This window comes from Helianthus annuus, chromosome 13 (genome assembly GCF_002127325.2).
Source record: "Helianthus annuus cultivar XRQ/B chromosome 13, HanXRQr2.0-SUNRISE, whole genome shotgun sequence".
Lineage (NCBI taxonomy): Eukaryota > Viridiplantae > Streptophyta > Magnoliopsida > Asterales > Asteraceae > Helianthus > Helianthus annuus.
In genome coordinates, this window is record NC_035445.2 from 164856970 (window position 1) to 164876106 (window position 19137).

The 19137-nt window shown below is 36.4% G+C and overlaps 2 protein-coding genes across 2 annotated transcripts; both read right to left on the minus strand.

Annotated features, from left to right (window-relative positions):
- LOC110900214 (putative pentatricopeptide repeat-containing protein At1g12700, mitochondrial) lies at positions 1-2039 on the minus strand. Its single transcript, XM_022147120.2, has one exon. It carries the CDS (start codon positions 2004-2006, stop codon positions 279-281), a length of 1728 nt encoding a protein of 575 aa, XP_022002812.1. The 5' UTR covers positions 2007-2039; the 3' UTR covers positions 1-278.
- A 7820-nt stretch (positions 2040-9859) lies between these two features.
- Positions 9860-17808, minus strand: LOC110900213 (bystin). The gene is made up of 12 exons (XM_022147119.2): positions 17634-17808; positions 17347-17556; positions 16219-16342; positions 16090-16141; positions 14630-14957; positions 13906-13985; positions 13263-13310; positions 12058-12204; positions 11917-11989; positions 11751-11826; positions 10699-10805; positions 9860-10098 (listed from the first exon to the last, which is right to left on the minus strand). Exons 1-11 carry the CDS (start codon positions 17742-17744, stop codon positions 10726-10728), a joined length of 1329 nt encoding a protein of 442 aa, XP_022002811.1. The 5' UTR covers positions 17745-17808; the 3' UTR covers positions 9860-10098; positions 10699-10725.
- Between the last annotated feature and the right edge of the window lie 1329 nt (positions 17809-19137).

Sequence of the window (19137 nt, forward strand, 5' to 3'; positions counted from 1 at the left end):
TTAAAACAACTAAAGGGGTAAAGAATTTTTGGAAGGCTTACTTGATAAAAAGGTTGATGTGTAATAACAGATGAGAGAGAAGCAGCTTCTTGTTGTAAATAAAACTTATTTGGCTGTACATTGAGCAACGCGTTGTACTTTTTTTAACCAAGCTTCAAGGTCCTTACTTTCCAAGAAACCACGTGCCAGTACGATCGAATATCTCGCTACTCGCTGCTCCTGGTAATCCTCCATGTTATTAACAAGAACAATATATACCTTTTCAAAAGTGAAGGTGCCTATTTCAGTGGTTGGGATTTCGATTTCAATAAATCTTGCGGCACAAGTTTTATCATGAGATTAGTAAAGTTAGAATCTTGTTCTTTTTCCGGGATAGAACGAAGTAACAAGTAAAAAGACGACGCATCAACCGAAAAACCCCTTGCATCCATTTCTTTCAGATGTAATAACACGTCTTCAAACGTCTTAAACTTCAAAACTCCTTGAAGAACAATGTTATACGTTACACCATTCGGAAAAACACCATTCTTCTCCATTTTAACAACAAGCTCCTTCGCTTCCTCAATCAAACCCTGATTACACAACCCATTAATCATTGCATTGTACGTTACAACATTCGGCCGCAAACCTCTCGAACAAAGTTCGCTAAAAAGATCCAAACCAACACCAAGCTTCCCGTTTTTGCAGCAACCGTCGATAAGAACAGTGTACAACGCAACATTAGGATGTATACCGTTGTTTATTATTATACGAAACAACGATAACGCCTCGTTGACCCTACGGTTTTTGCATAGCCCGTCCAATAACACAGAATACGTAATAAAATTTGGAGTCACACCTACAGACTGCATATGTTCGAAAAGTTTTAACGCATCTATCGATCTCCCAGCCTTAAACAAACCATACAACATACTACTATACGTCGACACCGTCGGGGCCAACTTCCTACGCGTTATCTCTGCAAACACTTTCATCGCCTCGTCTACGTTCGATCTTTTACAATACCCGTTGATCAAGCTGTTAAAAGTAACAATGTTCGGCTCGATTCTGTCCTCAACCATAGCATCAAAAACTTTCACGGCTTCCTTCATCTGACCGCGCAAACAATACCCGTCAATCAACGCGCTATACGTCACAACATCCGGTTTCTCCCCTCGTTCAACCATAACACTAACCACGCTTCTCGCATCCTCCACCATCCCCTCTTTACAAAACGCATCCACAATAATATTAAACGTACGCGCATCCGGACTAATCTTTCCCCTATCCATTTCCAAAACCATCTGTTTAGCCTCATCCCATCTACCTAACCCACACAAACCGTCAATCAACGAATTATACGTAACAACATTCGGCAACACTCGTTTCTCCACCATTTCCGTTAATAGCTTTAACGCATCGTCAACTCTCCGATCCTTACACAAACTATCTATAATCATACTATACACTTGCTCACTAGGTTTACATCCTCTCTCCTCCATAAACCGTAATAACCTAACCGACATCTTCGTATTTCCGCCTTTACATAATCCATTCATAACCGTACCATACGTAACCTCATTCGGTTCGCATATCTTACGCTTAATCAACTTCTTAAACAGAATTTCAGCCTCTAAAACTCTATCTTCCAACACTAATCCTTTTAACAACGTATTGTAAGTGGATGTTAACGGTTTATGACCTAATTTGAGTATGGATCCGTACACGGCAAAACCTAGATCTATTTGACCTAAATGAGAGTAACAATTAATGGCAATGTTCATCATGCAAGCGTCAACGGTGATTTGTGATGATAATAGTTTGTTGATTAGTGAAATTGCGGTGGTGTAACGTTTCATTTTAACGATTTCGGTTAAGAGATTGTTGAAATTGAGGAGTAATGGAAGAGGTTTCTTACGGATCATTCGGTTGAAGAGGTAGACTGCATCTTCGAGGTTGTTGAAACGCTTGATGATTTGATTAGATCTTGTAGGTATTGATTTTGGGAGTAATTGAGTGGTGGTCATTGGATTGTGGAACCCTAATTGAAGAATTGAGGAGAATTGGGAAGAAGAAGAAGAAGAAGTATATTTGTTCATCAACACTTGATTTTCTGTTTCGTTGTTTATCAAGGAAAGGAAGATGTTTATGAACGGTTTACGAACATGATGTGTAAAGATAATGTTCAGAAAGTTCAGGGGGTTATTGTGTAAAATGTAATAGTGTGTGTGTGTTTGGGTATTGTAATAAGGACTGAAAGTGTAATAAAGTCATAGTATAGGGACCTTTAGGTTAGGCGGGCAATAGTTTGAAAGTTGGTTAGTGTCTATTATTCGGTTATATAACCGATGAGGAAGAAGGAATGAAGTAAGCTTGTTTTGGGTCTAACTCTCTCTCTTTAGTTTCTTTCTCTAAACACAGCTCATCAATTGGTATCAGAGCTCAGTCGATTCGAGCTCCGGTGACCTAATTCCGATCAAAATTCGTTCATTTCAATTCAGTGAATTGATCATCGTTCGATCAGTTCGCCTTCAGTTTCAATTTCCGTATCAATTCTGTTCTTGAAATCGATTGTTCCGATTTCAAATTCTGTAATCTCAACTCAATGGCAAATACTGGTCAGCAAGAAATGGAAAAATTGGAGAAAACCCTAAGGGAACATGCTAATTCAATTCAAAATAGTCAGCTTCTGCAGGAAGATAATCGAAATGCTATTGCTCAATTGAATTTGAATCTTCAATCCATGTTTGATACCTTGAATCAGCAATTAACAACATTACAAGCAAGCAGTATTCAACATCCTACTCATCATCAAGATCAAAGAATTGCGAGATTGGGGAGGTTGGATTTCCCAAAATTTAATGGAGAAGATGTAGATGGTTGGATCTACAAATGCAATCACTTCTTCTTGGTTGATAAAACTCCTGAGAATGTTAAGGTACAATTTACTATTATCAATTTAGAAGGCATAGCTTTAAGATGGCATCAAGGGTATTTGGCTAGCCAAAATAGACCTGTAGAATTGATCACTTGGGATGAGTATGTTAGGTCTATAACAGCAAGGTTTTCTGATAGGGTTGTGCAACGGTTCAGAACCGGACCGAACCGAACTGGAACCGAACCAAACCCGTTAGATGCTAAATTTAAGAACCGGAACCGAACCGTATTGTAACGGTTCCGGTTCGGTTCCGAACCGGTTAAACGGTTCTCGTGTAAACGGTTCTCGCGGGAACCGGTTGACAATTAAATCGTAAAATTAACAATTCAATAAAAATGAATCAAACCATTTAAAACATTAACTAAGAGTTGCAACATTCAAAGTTCAAACCAACCAAAATAAAAGTAGCAAAGCAACAATAAAAAAATTCAAGCCATAAAACAAACTCTAAATAAAACTATTACAACCATCGTGTTAACAATTGAAAGAAACATATTCAAACTTCATTCGATCTTCATCCTCTCAATCTTCTCATAAACATATAAATGAAACCAAGTGTTAGCAATTAAAAAACGAATAATGCATCTACTGTATTTAGTTCACGTGAATAGATTGATCAGTAATGCATCTACTGTATTTACCAAGCGATACACTATTTATATACACATTTATAATTTGATCAACATTGATTTGATTATGTTTGTTCAATTTTTATTTTCATATACAGGAAACTATATGTATCATAAAGCAAACATCTAGAAAGAAAATATATGCAATCATAAAAAAGGTCACCTATATTTGCAGGGTGTTGATGGAGATGAACTTGTATGATAGCAGTTAGGGTTAGGGTTGAGAAATGGAGAAGAATTAGAAGATGAAAGATGAGATCGTGGAATGAATATAAGAGGAGGGAATAAGAATTATGATGGTCGTATGATGTGGAAAAGCCCATTAATAAAATAGGGTTTTAAATATTTATAATCCCAATTGGAACCAGCGGTTCTTTAACCGGAACCATGGTTTTAACCGGAACCGAACCGAGAACCGTTTTCACCCAAATTTAAGAACCAGAACCGGACCCTATATACAAAAATACGGTTTGGATCTAGCGGTTCCGTTTCGGTTCCCCGGTTCTGGCGGTTCTGAACCGTATACTGCTCAACCCTATTTTCTGAAAATTTGTGGGAGGATGCTATGGAAGAATTAAAGAATTTGCAACAGATTGGGTCACTAGAGGACTATTGCAATTCTTTTGATTCTTTAATGACCAAAGTAACCTTGTCTGAGGAGTATGCAGCTAGTTTGTTTGTGGGGGGTCTGAAACCAGAAATAAGATGTTTAGTCAAAGTCTATAGGCCAAAAACATTAAGAGAGGCAATTGCAATGGCCAGGCAGCAAGATAATATGCATACAACCTTATTTGGTACTAAAGATTTCAAGAAAACTAACTGGAACCCTAACTCTACATCCAGTTCTGGGGGGAAACAGGTTTTGCTAACAGGACACCTAGTGTATCTGCTGCAAACCCACCCCTTTTACCTAATCCCAGTAACAAGTTTGGGGGAAAATTGGTAAGAAGATTATCAAATAAGGAGGCTGAGGAAAAAAGAGCAAAAGAAGAATGTTTCTTTTGTCCTGAGAAATATTCTGCCACTCATAAATGTAAAAATAGGCAGTTGTTTGTTATTGAAATACATGATGATGATGACTCAGAACTGGAGATAGAAAATGAGGCTGTAGAGTTGGCTGAGATGTTAGGGCAACCACAAATTTCAATAAATGCTATGAATGGCATCCCTTCATATTCCACAATGAAGATTGTGGGCTCTTTTGGAACCAGAAGATTGTACATCTTAGTGGACTCTGGGTCCACACACAATTTTATCAGTGAAAGGTTGGCAAGATTGTTACAATGTGTTACCTATGATGTACCAGCCTTGAAGGTATCAGTGGCAAACGGAAATCAGATTAGTTGTGCAAAAATGTGTAAGAGATTTCAATGGATGATGCAGGGGATGTGGTTTGAAGCAGATGTGATGGTAATTCCATTGGATAGTTATGATATGGTGTTGGGCATCCAGTGGCTATCTCCATTGGGTGATATCATTTGGAACTTCAACCAGTTAACCATGGAATTTATGGTTAATGGTGGGAAGAAAATGTTGAAAGGGATTAATAATAATAACAAGATGAGTCCTTGTTCTATAGAACAAATGGAACATATGTTGAGCCATCCAAATCAGTTAGTAGAATCTCAAATGTATGGCATTCAGTTGGTATCATTAGAAGGGCAGAATGGTCAAAGCACAAATGTGTCCAAAGAAGTAAGAGATGATAGACTTGAAGAATTGCTGAATCAGTATCCAGTGGTGTTTGAAGAACCCAAAGGCTTACCACCATCAAGAGAATGTGATCATAAAATTGAACTAAAAAATGAAGAGTTGGCTATTAATCTGAAACCTTACAGATACCAATCAATCCAAAAAGATGTTATTGAGAAGATGACTGAGGAGTTATTGGCATCAGGAGTGATAAGAAACAACAAAAGTTCTTTTGCTGCTCCTGTGGTTCTTGTTAAAAAAAAGATGGAACATGGAGAATGTGTGTTGATTATAGACAACTCAACAATGCCACCATCAAGAACAGTTTTCCTATACCCCTTATTGATGAACTTTTAGAAGAATTAAAATGAGATGCTGTGTTTTCTAAGCTGGATTTAAGATCTGGCTATCACCAGGTGAGAATGTTCAATGATGACATTCATAAAACTGCATTTAGAACACAGCCCACTGCATTTAGAACACATCAGGGGCTGTTTGAGTTTTTAGTTATGCCTTTTGGCTTAACTAATGCCCCTGCAACCTTTTAAGCCCTAATGAACCAAACTTTCAAACCCTTTTTGAGAAAATTTGTATTAGTTTTCTTTAATGATATACTGGTTTACAGCCAGGATATTGATCAGCATTTGGTTCATCTTGAGAAGGTTTTAAAAATTCTAAAAGATCAGAAGTTATTTGCTAAGAAATCAAAATGTTGTTTTGGTGGACAACAAGTGGAATACTTGGGTCACATAATCAACAAGGATGGGGTGGCCACAGATCCTAAAAAATTGAGGCAGTCTAGGGATGGCCAACTCCTTTGAATGTTAAGCAGCTTAGAGGGTTTTTGGGGTTGGCTGGGTACTACAGAAAATTCATAAGGTCCTTTGGGGTGATTGCAAAGCCACTGACTGAATTAACAAAGAAAGACTCTTTTAAGTGGAATGACAGGGCCCAACAAGCTTTTGATCAGTTGAAACATGCATTAACTGAGGCTCCTGTCTTAGCATTGCCTGATTTAACTAAACCTTTCATCATTGAGACTGATGCCTCAGGGAAAGGAATTGGGGCAGTTCTGATCCAAGATAACCATCCCCTGGCTTTTTTCAGTAAAGCCTTATGTCCTAGACAAATGGTTTTATCTGTTTATGAAAAATAGTTATTAGCCATAATAATGGCCATTAAACAATGGCATTATTATCTGATTGTTAAGCCTTTTATCATAAGGACAGATCAGAAAAGCCTAAAACATTTACTAACACAAAAAATTACAACACCCTTACAACATTCTTGGCTATCTAAACTGATGGGTTACAACTATGAGATTCAGTATAAGAAAGGGGTTGAAAATGTGGCTGCTGATGCTTTATCAAGAGTTGAGAGTTCTACTGTTTATACTATGGTAATGTCATCCTTTGACCCATTACTATTGAAAGACATTAAGGACAGTTGGGAGCATGATCCAGTGGTTCAAAATGTTATTCAGAAGTTGTTACAAGGGGAAGAGATCCATCATTATAGTTGGCACGAGGGGTTATTAAAAAGGAAGCGAAAATTAGTGATAGGGGCAAATTTGGAATTAAGAAAAAAGCTTATTGAAATATGCCATTCTTCATCCATGGGGGGACACAGTGGGGTGCATACCACACACCAGAGGTTAAAGAGTTTGTTTTATTGGAAGGGTCAGACTAAGCACATTAAAGAGTTCATAAGGGCTTGCAATGTCTGCCAACAAGCTAAGTATGACAGTTCTGCATACCCTGGCTTAATACAGCCATTACCTATTCCAACTGAGGTATGGTCTGATATAAGCATGGATTTTATATCTGGTCTTCCAAAATCACAAGGTAAATAGGTGATCTTTGTGGTAGTTGATAGGCTAACAAAATACAGTTATTTTATGGCTTTATCACACCCTTTTACTGCTGCACAAGTGGCTCAGTCATTCCTTGACAATATCTTTAAGCTGCATGGATGGCCTTCCACTATCATTTCTGACAGAGACCATATATTCTTAAGCCATTTTTGGAAGGAATTCACAAGGCTGCAAGGGGTGTCTTTGGCCTTATCCACAGCATATCACCCTCAGTCTGATGGCCAGACTGAGGTAGTCAATAGATGTGTTGAGACTTATTTGAGATGCATGACAATGGAGAGGCCCAGCTCTTGGATGAAATGGTTATCTTTGGCAGAATTTTGGTACAACACCAACTATCACACAGCCACTCATACAACTCCATTCCAAGCTTTGTATGGTTATGCTCCACCCTTACATGTACCCTATGTGCACAGAGATTCCATGGTTGCTGTTGTGGATGATTTCATGATCAGTAGGGAAGAAACAATCAGACTGTTGAAACAATCACTTGAAAAGGCTCAAAATAGACTAAGACAGCAAGCAAACAAACACATGTCTGATAGGGTCTTTGCAGTGGGAGATTGGGTATTTTTGAAGTTACAGAACTATGTTCAAAGTTCTATAAGGGGTCATGCCTATAGCAAGTTATCACCTAAATACTATGGACCTTATTTGGTGGTTCAAAAGGTGGGTGCAGTGGCATACAAGCTTGACTTACCTGATGATGCTAATATACACCCCACATTTCATGTTTCACTACTGAAGAAGGCAACAGGTCCTCCTACTATAATCATTCCTATTCCAAAGGGCCATAGATTTTCTTTGAAACCTGAGAAAGTGTTGGAATCAAGAGTTTTCAGGAGGGGCAACAGAGTTGCAGGTCAAGTATTGATTAAGTGGACTGGCTTGCCAGATTCAGATGCTACATGGGAATTCAGAGATGAGTTGCGGCTGAGGTTTCCAGATTTCCAGATGGATGATCTTTGAGGACAAAGATGTCAAGAACAGGGGGCTATTGATGTGTAAAAATAATGTTTAGAAAGTTCAGGGGGTCATTGTGTAAAATGTAATAGTGTGTGTGTTTGGGTATTGTAATAAGGACTGAAAGTGTAATAAAGTCATAGTATAGGGACCTTTAGGTTAGGCGGGCAATAGTTTGAAAGTTGGTTAGTGTCTGTTATTCGGTTATATAACCGATGAGGAAGAAGGAATGAAGTAAGCTTGTTTTGGGTCTAACTCTCTCTCTTTAGTTTCTTTCTCTAAACACAGCTCATCGGAACATACTTAAAATCGGCGAAGACAACGGTGGATCGTGAGACGTGAAAGGGAGTGGCGCTAGACTATGAAAGTCCTAATTGTTGAACGAAGATGGATAGTATTTTTCGATGTGACTAATGAGAAGGAAAGTGGAGCAATGCATAAACAAGGTGGGGATAAAGTTTTAAGTTTTATTTGTTTGGGTAATGAGATAAATAAGAATTAAAGAATATAAAAAGTTTAGATAAAATAAAGAAATGCTAAAAAATCTTTAGTGACCAATATAAACAAACGAACATGAATGAATGTTTATCAACACATTACCGAACGTTCACGAACGTAATTGAACGAACGAGACATCTATTCGTGTTTGTTCAGTTAACTAACAGAACGAACTTTTTTGTTCATGTTCTTTCATTTAATTAAACGAACGAACATAAACAAACTCTCCGCTAAACGGTTCACGAACTGTTCGTTGAACGTTCGGTTCATTTACAGCCCTACTTTAAAACGCCACCAACACTGCATAAGGAAGGCCGTATTAGCATCACAAGGAAGAACAAGACCCAAACCACCCACCTTGATAGGAGAAGGTATCTTCTCTCAACTAGCCCAACTCATTTTTTTTCTTCAATGCCACCCTAGAAAAAAACCCTCTTCGCCTCAAGCTGATCGGTAATCTTTTTAGGAGCTTTAACACTATGTTCCCGAGTTTCATTTAACAAGGGAAGAGAAATGAATTAAAAGGAAGAGAGCAAAAAATGTGTTCCAGAGATTTTTTTTAGGAAGGGAAGTGGTGAGAAAAGAAAGGAAACAAGGGGATGATTGATGCAAATATTCATCCTCCCAATTTAGAGAGATTTGGTGAGAAAAGATTATTATGAATCTCAGACTATTTTAAATTTCCTAAATTACCCTCTAATTCATTATAAATAAAGTTTCTTTTCTTTTCCTCCCAACTCGGAAACACATAAAATGTTTAATTTCCTTTCATTTCATTTTCTTTTCATTAAATTCGGGAACATGAATATAATCACATCTTTTCCTTTCCATTCCCTTATAATTCCCCTTCCTTTCTCTTCTATCGTTAAATGAAACTCGGGAACACAGTGTAAAAGCGAAAAACAAGATGGAATGGTTTTCATGACTGCTTTTAATAATGTTAAGCAAAACTCGTTTCTGACACGCGCTACAACGTCGTTTTTTACATATTAGTTTTTTGCATTTTTCATTATTGTTTTGGTTCGCATTTTTCAATATTGTTTTGGTTAATTACAGTATTTGTATGGTTCAACAACTCAATAGGACAGGCGAAGCAGAAATGCACAACGCTGACGGCGATTATCAACAGCCACACAGACAAAGGAACATAATGCTCGTAGGCCGTAGCTTGGTTTCATACTTGAGACGGCTAAAGTACGTTTTAAAAAAAAAATAGTTTTTTTTTATGTTTGTTTTATAAGAATAAGGGTTATATCAAATATGGTCACTTTTAAGCCTAAAAGACAATTTTTCTCATACATTCAGTTTAAATTAAATAAAAACTTCAAAAAATAAATGAAACAAATTCACAGTACATTCAGTTTTAGTTTCAATCCCTGTAAAAAGATGTAAATAACTCAAGACATATTCTACAAAACCGCTAACGCCGATCACTCCCAAAGTGTTGTTAAAGAGCACATATTCGCAACCTTTCAAAACATAAAATAAAACTGACCTCTCGTCAGAACAGGAAGACCAGTATTAACCTGAAAATAAAAACATTGTACTTGTTAGTTATGAATGAACCCTTACCTAGAGTTGCAATTTTTGTTGTGGGTGCGGGTGCGAGTAGGGGTGCAAACGAGCCGAGCCGAGCTCGAGCTCGTTTAACATATGAAAGCTCGAGCTCGAGCTCGGCTCGATTCGAGCTTTATTTCTGAAGCTCGAGCTCGGCTCGAAAGTAATTTTTCAAGCTCGAGCTCGGCTCGGGCTCGACTCCTTTAGTATTTATTAATTAATTTATATTAATTATAATTATTATTATACATATAATTTAGTTATTTTTTTATATTTACATAAATGGTAATTATTATTATTATTATTATATAAATATATGTTTAATATATTAATAAAAAAATATATATATAAACAGAAAGCTCGATTAGGCTCGCGAGCCGGCTCGAGCTCGATAAGCGAAGCTCGGGCTCGGGCTCGTTTACTAAACGAGCTTGTTTTTAGGCTCGAGCTCGTTTAAGCTCGGCTAGTTCGAACTTTTTTTCGAGCCGAGCTCGAGTAGCTCGCGAGTAGCTCGGCTCGTTTGCACCCTTAGGTGCGAGTAGAGGGGGGGGGGGGGGTTGCGTGCTTACGAAAATAGAAAAATGTGTTTCTCAACATTAATCCTCTTCCATTGGAACATCTGGAATATCAAATCGGTCTTCGTCTATGGTTTTGTTGATCACAGATATAGGGGAAGGTGATACAGAGTTAAGGAAATAAAAGTTGTAAAATGAGTTTACCGTCACAAACCTAAAATGGGGTCATATAAGGTTCTAACGAAAAGTGCAAACTTGACCCGTTTACTTAAACATGGGTCATTTTGGCTTCCATCTTATCATTAGGGTCAAAAAGATATAACTTTACCGAAAGTCATAGGACGGTAGAAGTTGACGTGTCAAGCCACCATAATTGTTAATGGCAAATAGCGACAAGGTACCTATATGCTACATAGCGAATAGCGATAAATAGCGGGTGACTATTTTATAAATAGCGTTACACTAGAAGTTTTAAAAAAAATGTGTCTATGCAGTTAATATCGGTGATATATCGGTCATATCGGTCCCTTAGTAAAATATCGGTGTCAAATATCGGTACCGACATTATCGGCGATATTGACCGATATAACCGATATATCACCAATATTTGACCGATATATCACTGAATTATTGGTGTTAAATTGCTATACATGTAAATTCTGCATTATATTAAAATTACCGATATCCCACCGATATCTCACTGACATAACCTATATTTCAAATATCGGTCCTTGACCGATATAAGATATTTTACCGCATTAACTGCATAGATATGTGTATATTATATCAAAATCCGCTGGTATATATGCTATTTTACATGTATATTTAACAAAAACCTACAATCCAGCTATTTGTTACCCATATTTAATTGCTATTTATTTTTAAAAATAATAATAAATATATAAAGTGTCGCTATTCTCTCTATCCATCGCTACAACCCTAATAGCAACATTAGACCTATACGCTACGTAGCGCGCTATAGCGATTGCTACGATCGCCTATTGAGAACTATGCCAGCCACCAACCCGTTTCGACATGTACTTAAATTACCCGTTCTGACCCGTCACCCAACTAGGCCCGGCCCGTTTTAAAAATTAAAAGGATATATATTGACATGAGATCATCCTCTTTCTCCCCACGGTTACGGCTATGATTCAGCTCTCTTAAAATTTCAGGTGTAACCTGCATCGAGAAATAACACTTTACTCTTAATACTGTTGAAAAATAATATTTCGTTTTTGACATTTTTATAACCTCTGTTTCTTCACGTACCATTTTATGTCTCTGCTTCTTGACAAGATAATTAACGTCGTCTTTTTGCTCCTTTGTCAGTTCGTGCTTGTACCTGCATAATATTGAACTATTAATAATTCGAAAGAGCTATATAATCAAACAGACAAAAACGAAACGAACCTTTGCATAAATGCAAGCAGCGACTGATGCCAGATCACAGGCATTTCCCTTGAGTCCTCACAAAATCTCATGAAATGTGCAACCATCGCATCGATAACTCGATATGGTAAAGCGTATTTCTTCTCAACCAACAGCTTAATGAAATAACTGTACGTTGACGAATAAATGTTTTAATAATCAGATTACCTCTGCTTTATACCATGTGCAATTAATTAGAACAGAATATATATATATATATATATATATATATATATATAGGACAAGGATCATTACAGAACACTAATTATTGCGAGAACAAAAAGAACAACTCTAAATCACTAAATTTTGGGATTTAAGGTTCATATTTCTTAAATTTTATGTTTCTTACATTCATATGTGTATTATATATACATAAAAAAATCATATATTTTTCCCTACACATAGTCTACATACATGTAGATAATTTAGCCTACACATAACCTACATGTGTGTAGGTTATTTAAAAACTGAAGATTTTTCATATTTTGTTTTAAATTCTAGTGTGAGAAACAATAAATCTTACGTTTATAACATTTTCATTTATTTTTTAGCTTTTTAAGATTGAAAAATTAGTGGTTCATTTTGTTCTGCGTGTTCTCGCAATATTTAGTGTTCTGCATAGAACCTTCCCCTATATCCTGGCCCTATAGGGTTGAGTTCATTTCAGAACTCTAAATAACTACAGAACTTTCAGAACTACTAATAAACAATCATTTTCTATATAAATTATTGTATTTAGGATCTTTTTATCATCTATTATATGCATTTCTTTGATTACATACATGTTAAAAGTAGTTTACATATGTTTAATTGCCAAAATTATATATATATGTGTCATAACTAATTACATATATGTAAAAAAACTAGTTTACATATGTGTAATTATAAAATTACATATAAAAAATGATAAAATTACTCTTAACATGTATGTAATCGTAAAAATACACATAATAAATGATAAAATTATCCTAAACATAAAAATATATAAATAAAAAGATTGTTTATTAGGAGTTCTGCGAGTTCTGTAAATATTTATGGTTCTGAAATGATCCGGGCCCTATATATATATATATATATATATATATATATATATATATATATATATATATATATATATATATATATATATATATATATATATATAGATAAATAAGAAGTGTCAATATGCATGAAGCTCCATCGAATACCTTGTTGTGCCAGCATACTCCATTTCTGCAAGTTTCATTAAAGCAAGACTGCACAATAAAAATAGCACTTTAGTTACAATTCTATCCGAATAAATGTAAATAGGGCTTGTTTTAATTTAAAAAAAAAAACAATTATGTAAAAGATGTCGGTAGGTATTAAAAAATTGTTTATACCAAGTAGCGCATATCTTTGGTCTACTACGTTAAAAAATAAAAACATACAATTATATGAATATAAGATGCCATTTTTTAATCGAGTAAATTACGTTTTTGGCCCCTGTGGTTATATTACTTTTACTATATTAGTCCAAAATAAGAATTTTTAACATATCTGCCCCCATGGTCTCTGTAACTAACCATTTTAGCCCCCAAGTCTAACCATTTTGGCCCCCATGGTCTCTATAACTAACCATTTTGGCCCCCATGATCTCTAGACTTAGGGGCCAAAATGGTTAGTTATAGAGACCTTGGGGGGCAGATATGTTAAAAATTCTTATTTTGGGCTAATATAGTAAAAGTGATATAACCACAGGGGCCAAAAACGTAATTTACTCTTTTTTAATCCTATCAAAAAGAAGTCCAAACAAAATTTACTTATGGTATGATTTTTTTTTTTTTAATTTACTAAATTTTACGGTGATACCTGGAATGAAGTGGTGGAATAGAGACTTTTTGAAGAACGCTTCCAATAATAACAGCTTCTCTCAAATTGCAGGTTCTTGACTGCAAACAAGTCACAAAATCCTTTATGATTGAACTTTCGAAGAAAGTATAACGACCGTTAATGTTTTAAATAAAACCACATTTTGGTCAGCAACGTGTTCTAAAAAATAATAACAAATTGCCTTCATGAAAACATCATCATCATACTCAGTAAATCCCACCAATAGCCCAGCTAAGGTAGGGTCTGAGGAAGGTAGGATGTAGACAGCCTTACCTCTACCCCGTAGGAATAGAGAGGCTGCTTCCAATGAGACCCCCGGCTCGATAGTAGTTTTGCATCAAGCCTTGGACATAAGGCACATAACACTCAGCAATTAAGCCAAAGGACGATTAGTGCTTGTACTCCCTTGTCTTTCGGCTATCAACGCCACCACATGATGCATGATTAACCCCCCCCCCTTCTTTTAACGTTATTTTCACGAAATTAGTAAAATAACATTAAAATTAGTGCACTTTCACTTTTGCCCCCCGAGCGCCCACACATATATACAATTATACATTATATGCGCATACTGCAAGCGGGGCGTAAAGATATCATGGCTAACAGAACTTTCCGTCATCTATATATACAAGCAAGATATCACAACTGTTGAATAATGTGTAAACATAAAACCTTGCTCGTTTTACAAAATAACAGTTCATACCTCGCATAGCGGAAACAAAATTCCTTTATTAAAGGCAGCCGGTTTATACACAGCCTTTTTCAACGCTTGATATAACGCAAAGTGAAGTTTTTTGTTCTTCCTTATATCCAGTCTAATACGAGGAAGTAGAACAAATTTATAAAAGCGTTCCACTTTCTTCGAACTCATATTAGAAGCAAGAATTCTGGTGGCTTGATACACTGCATTCGGTGACCATTTTTCTGGTTCCGTCAAATACAAAAGTTCCTCCCAATGTTGTTTTGCCGGTATGCTTTTAAAAGCCAATGGTAACTTTCCTGAAGTATACTTCTTGAAAATCTCTCCAACACTGTATATCCAAGTTAGAAAATAATTTAATATTTTTATAATTCATGTTAAAAATAACCGAGCTAAATCACTTATATGATTTTGTTAACGATTTAAAAAACCGAGTTTCGTGATTAGATTGACGGTTTGAAAAGTTGAGTAAAGTGGTATGCATATAAAAGACATTTTACTTTATAAGTACTAAATGGTTTACGAAAAAAAGTGAAGAAAAAATTTAAGAGTATTAGACAGGTTAAATTATTATCCGTAGGTATTATATTGTTAGAAGAAAATAATTACTTTTAAGCTATATAATTTTAACAAAAAACAATATTTTTTCATGAAAACAAATCTAACAATTATAACAACAGCAGATTATAATTTAACCCATTTAATACTCTTTAATTTTTTCTTCACATTTTATCGTAAAAAATTTAGTGCTTATTAGGGGTGAAAACGAGCCGAGCCCGAGCTCGACTGGGCTCGAGCTCGGCTCGTCATGTTTTTATGAAGCTCGAGCTCGGCTCGGTTCGAGCCTACTTATTTGAGCTCAAACTCGGCTCGTGAGTAAAACCCAAAGCTCGAGCTCGGCTCGACTCGAGCTATTTTGAGAACAACCTCAGACTCGAACTCGCTTCAATATCGCTTAAATGAGACAAAGCTCGGCTCGAGCTCGGCTCAACAATGTTATCATCGCTATTATTATATTATATATAAACTAAATAAATTTTTGTTCGGTCTCGTTTAGGCTCGCGAGTCTAAACGAGCTTTGTATTTCAGGCTCGAGGTCGGGCTCGATAACTAAACGAGCTCTATTTCAGGCCCGAGCTCGGGCTCGGGCTCGTTCGAGCTTTTAACCGAGCCGATAACGAGTAGCTCTCGAGCCTCTGAGCTTGTTTACAGCCCTAGTACTTATAAAGTAAAATGTCTTTTATATGCATACTATTTTACCAAACTTTTAATAATCCAATTGTACCATTGGTCTAACACGTGTTAGGAAAAACCAGCTCGAACCACCAAAACAAACCGTTTTGGCAAACCCAGCTTACCCAACCGGTTCAATTTAGTTTCTCCGAAAAACCGGTCAACCCCGACCATGAACATTCCGAGTTAAAAAATCTATCTAGAAATCAAGAAACAGAGATGTAAAGCACCTCTTATATATCTCTATGACTGAATCATCCAACTTGGGTAAGGGTTGAACTCCTGCAGACAAACCCATCAACAAATTTCAGTTCACAAACATGAGTAAAACCGAACCATAACACGAAACGGATCAATACCTGCAGGCATTTGATCTTTTTCTTTAATTTTCTCCACAATGATGTCAGCCAGAGTGCGCTGAGGCCGTGCATCCTTGGAGAAAAACGCTTCCAACAACTTCTCTTCATCTTCATTAATTTCATCCTATGTTGTCAAAAACAATATTTCAAGAAAAACATTAGTGGTAATTAAGGGTGTTCATAAACCATCCAACCCAATAAAAGTCGGCCGGTTTTAAATACTTATGTATAGACAATAGTATACTTTAAAAAAATCGGTCTACGAACCGCAAAACCGAACCATCAAACCGCCAATTCGATTTGTATTTTCCTATAAAACTAACCATCCAGGATGGTAAATAACTAGGGGTGTAAACAAGCCCAGAAGCTCGAGAGCTACTCATGATCGGCTCGGTTAAAAGCTTGAACAAGCCGAGCTTTAACTAGCCCGAGCTCGAGCTTGAAATAGAGCTCGTTTTGTTATCGAGCTCGAGCCTGAAATACAACAACGGGCCCATACAAAATTTTAGTTTTCTTATATAATATAATAAGGTCTAAGAACCGCAAAACCGAACCATCAAACTGCCAATTCGATTTGCATTTTCCTATAAAACTAACCATCCAGGATAGTAAATAACTAGGGGTGTAAACAAGCCCAGAAGCTCGAGAGATACTCGTGATCGGCTCGGTTAAAAGCTTGAACAAGCCGAGCTTTAACTAGCCCGAGCTCAAGCTTGAAATAGTCAAATAGAGCTCGTTTTGTTATCAAGCTCGAGCCTGAAATACAACAAAGAGCCCATACAAAATTTTAGTTTTCTTATATATAATATAATATAATAATAATGATGATAACGGTAATGAGCCAAGCCCGAGCCAAGCTTTGGCTCGTTTAAGCGAGCTCTAGCCAAACTTTTAGCTCGTTTAAGGCTGTTCTCAAAATAGTTCGAGCCGAGCTCGAGCTTTGGATTTTGAGCCAAGCTCGAGCTCAAAGAAGTAGGCTCGAACCGAGCCGAGCTTCATAAAAACATAACGAGCCAAGCTCGAGCCTAGTCGCTCGGCCTCGGTCCGGCTCGTTTACACAACAACTCTAAATCTATCAATTAAAAAACATGTTACAGACAAATTCAAAGAGGATAACATTAAACAAACCTCATAACCACCAAACTGACTATAATTATCAGAAAATCCAGCAAAATTATCAACATCATCATCATCATCATAATCTAATTTCCCCTGATTAACACGCTCTTCAGAGAAAACAATATTGTTAGGGTTTTCCGCATCCGTTTCTTCCTGAATCTCCTTCTGCTGAATTAACGCCTCCTTCAATATCTTCGAGCTCATTCCCGCCGATAAAACCTGCAAAACACAGATCGTTTGGGAGAAATTCATCAACAGATTTGGATTAATATAGGAAAATTTGTATGAAAACGCACATTTTCTTCGCGCTGGTGTTGTTTGGCGGGTTTAGTTCGCTTTTTTGAGACGGATTTGTTGGTGTCATCGGATAAGAAGGGTTCCGGATTCAGATTTCGTTTCTTCCCCATGGTATGGTGGTGGAGAGTGGAGTTTAGAGAAGAGGTGTGTTTGTGTGGCTGCTGCAAAACCCTAACCCAAAGGTTTAGAACTTCTCATATCATATTATACATTTGAGTAAATTAACACTTTAGTCCCTAAAGTTTGACCAAAATTGCTACTTTAGTCTAAATAGTTTTTTCTTGTCATTTTAGTCTAAATAGTTTTGTTTTCTGTTATTTTAGTCTCTGACTTGTGGCGATGATAAAAGGTTGTGATGGGGTGGGTGGTGGGAGGTGGTGGTCGATGAAAATGGCAAAAAAATGACAAAAGTCAGGGACTAAAATGACAGAAAACAAAACTATTTGGACTAAAATGGCAAGAAAAAAAACTATTTGGACTAAAGTGACAATTTTAGTCAAACCTCAGGGACCAAAATGAAAATTTACTCTAAACATTTTCTCCACCAAATGGTCCAAATGTAAACTAAGTAGGATATGTACACTCAATACCTGAATCGTTTTTAAACAAAATGTAGTTAACTGAAGAGGTACATAAAAAATAGCACGAACACGTATATATTTGACCTAACTTATTTGCGAAAAAAAATTACGTCGAACACTGATTTGAACTTATACCGACACGCACATGAAAATAAGTACATAGTTATATATTTTTAAAGTTAAAAATGGTATTGCGCGTTGCGGTGACGCTGAAACGTAAAGTAGATCAAATTTATACAATCTAATGCAAATAGTAAATAATGTTATGCGCTATACTCATTATTCATTGTCACCTCAATGTCACATCACCATCTTCTACAATTCCTCACATTCACCACTCAACCTATGTTATACCCATCCTACATCTCTCACCTTTTTTTATATATTTTCTAATACAACTAAATTTTATTAATTTTAACTAAAATAAAAATAAAACATATAAAATTTAATTCATTTATAATAAACAAACTACTTACTATTTAAATAAAAACCACATATCTCAGCGGCTTCTTGACTAAACGTATGCTTCAACCAAAGTCTCTACACTTTATAACTCGTGAAATTGGTTGAATTTACCCCTTAAGCAATTCACTTTGGACTCTTAGCTAGCTTTCAATGACGATGTGTGTCTTTTTTTGTCCTTCCTGATGAGACGTTGCGGTTATCCCAATACCACCTCATTCTCACACTCCTTAATATTAAGGTCAATGTTGCAACACACATCTAAACCACCAGTATTAAATTCGTTTTACTAGGACGTTTTAGTCCTTTTCGTTGATTTAACCTCGTTCGGCACAAGCGTGCCCACTTCAGAGAACGCCTGACAATATCTCAAACCCCGGTACAGGGAAACGGCTCCTTGTAGTGTATTGGCCATTAGTCACCTTGTATTCATCGTGGGTGTTTATGCAGCTTCAGGTTG

Bases quoted from the DNA above. Each gene is read 5' to 3' on its own strand.
- LOC110900213 (XM_022147119.2), bottom strand. From the start codon at position 17,744: ATGGGGAAGAAACGAAATCTGAATCCGGAACCCTTCTTATCCGATGAC. The intron at 16,343-17,346 runs GTTTGTTTAATG...TTGACAACATAG, and splicing joins GTCAGTTTGGTGGTTATGAG to GATGAAATTAATGAAGATGA. The intron at 12,205-13,262 runs GTATTCGATGGA...GTCAACGTACAG, and splicing joins GAGTATGCTGGCACAACAAG to TTATTTCATTAAGCTGTTGG.
- LOC110900214 (XM_022147120.2), bottom strand. From the start codon at position 2,006: ATGACCACCACTCAATTACTCCCAAAATCAATACCTACAAGATCTAAT.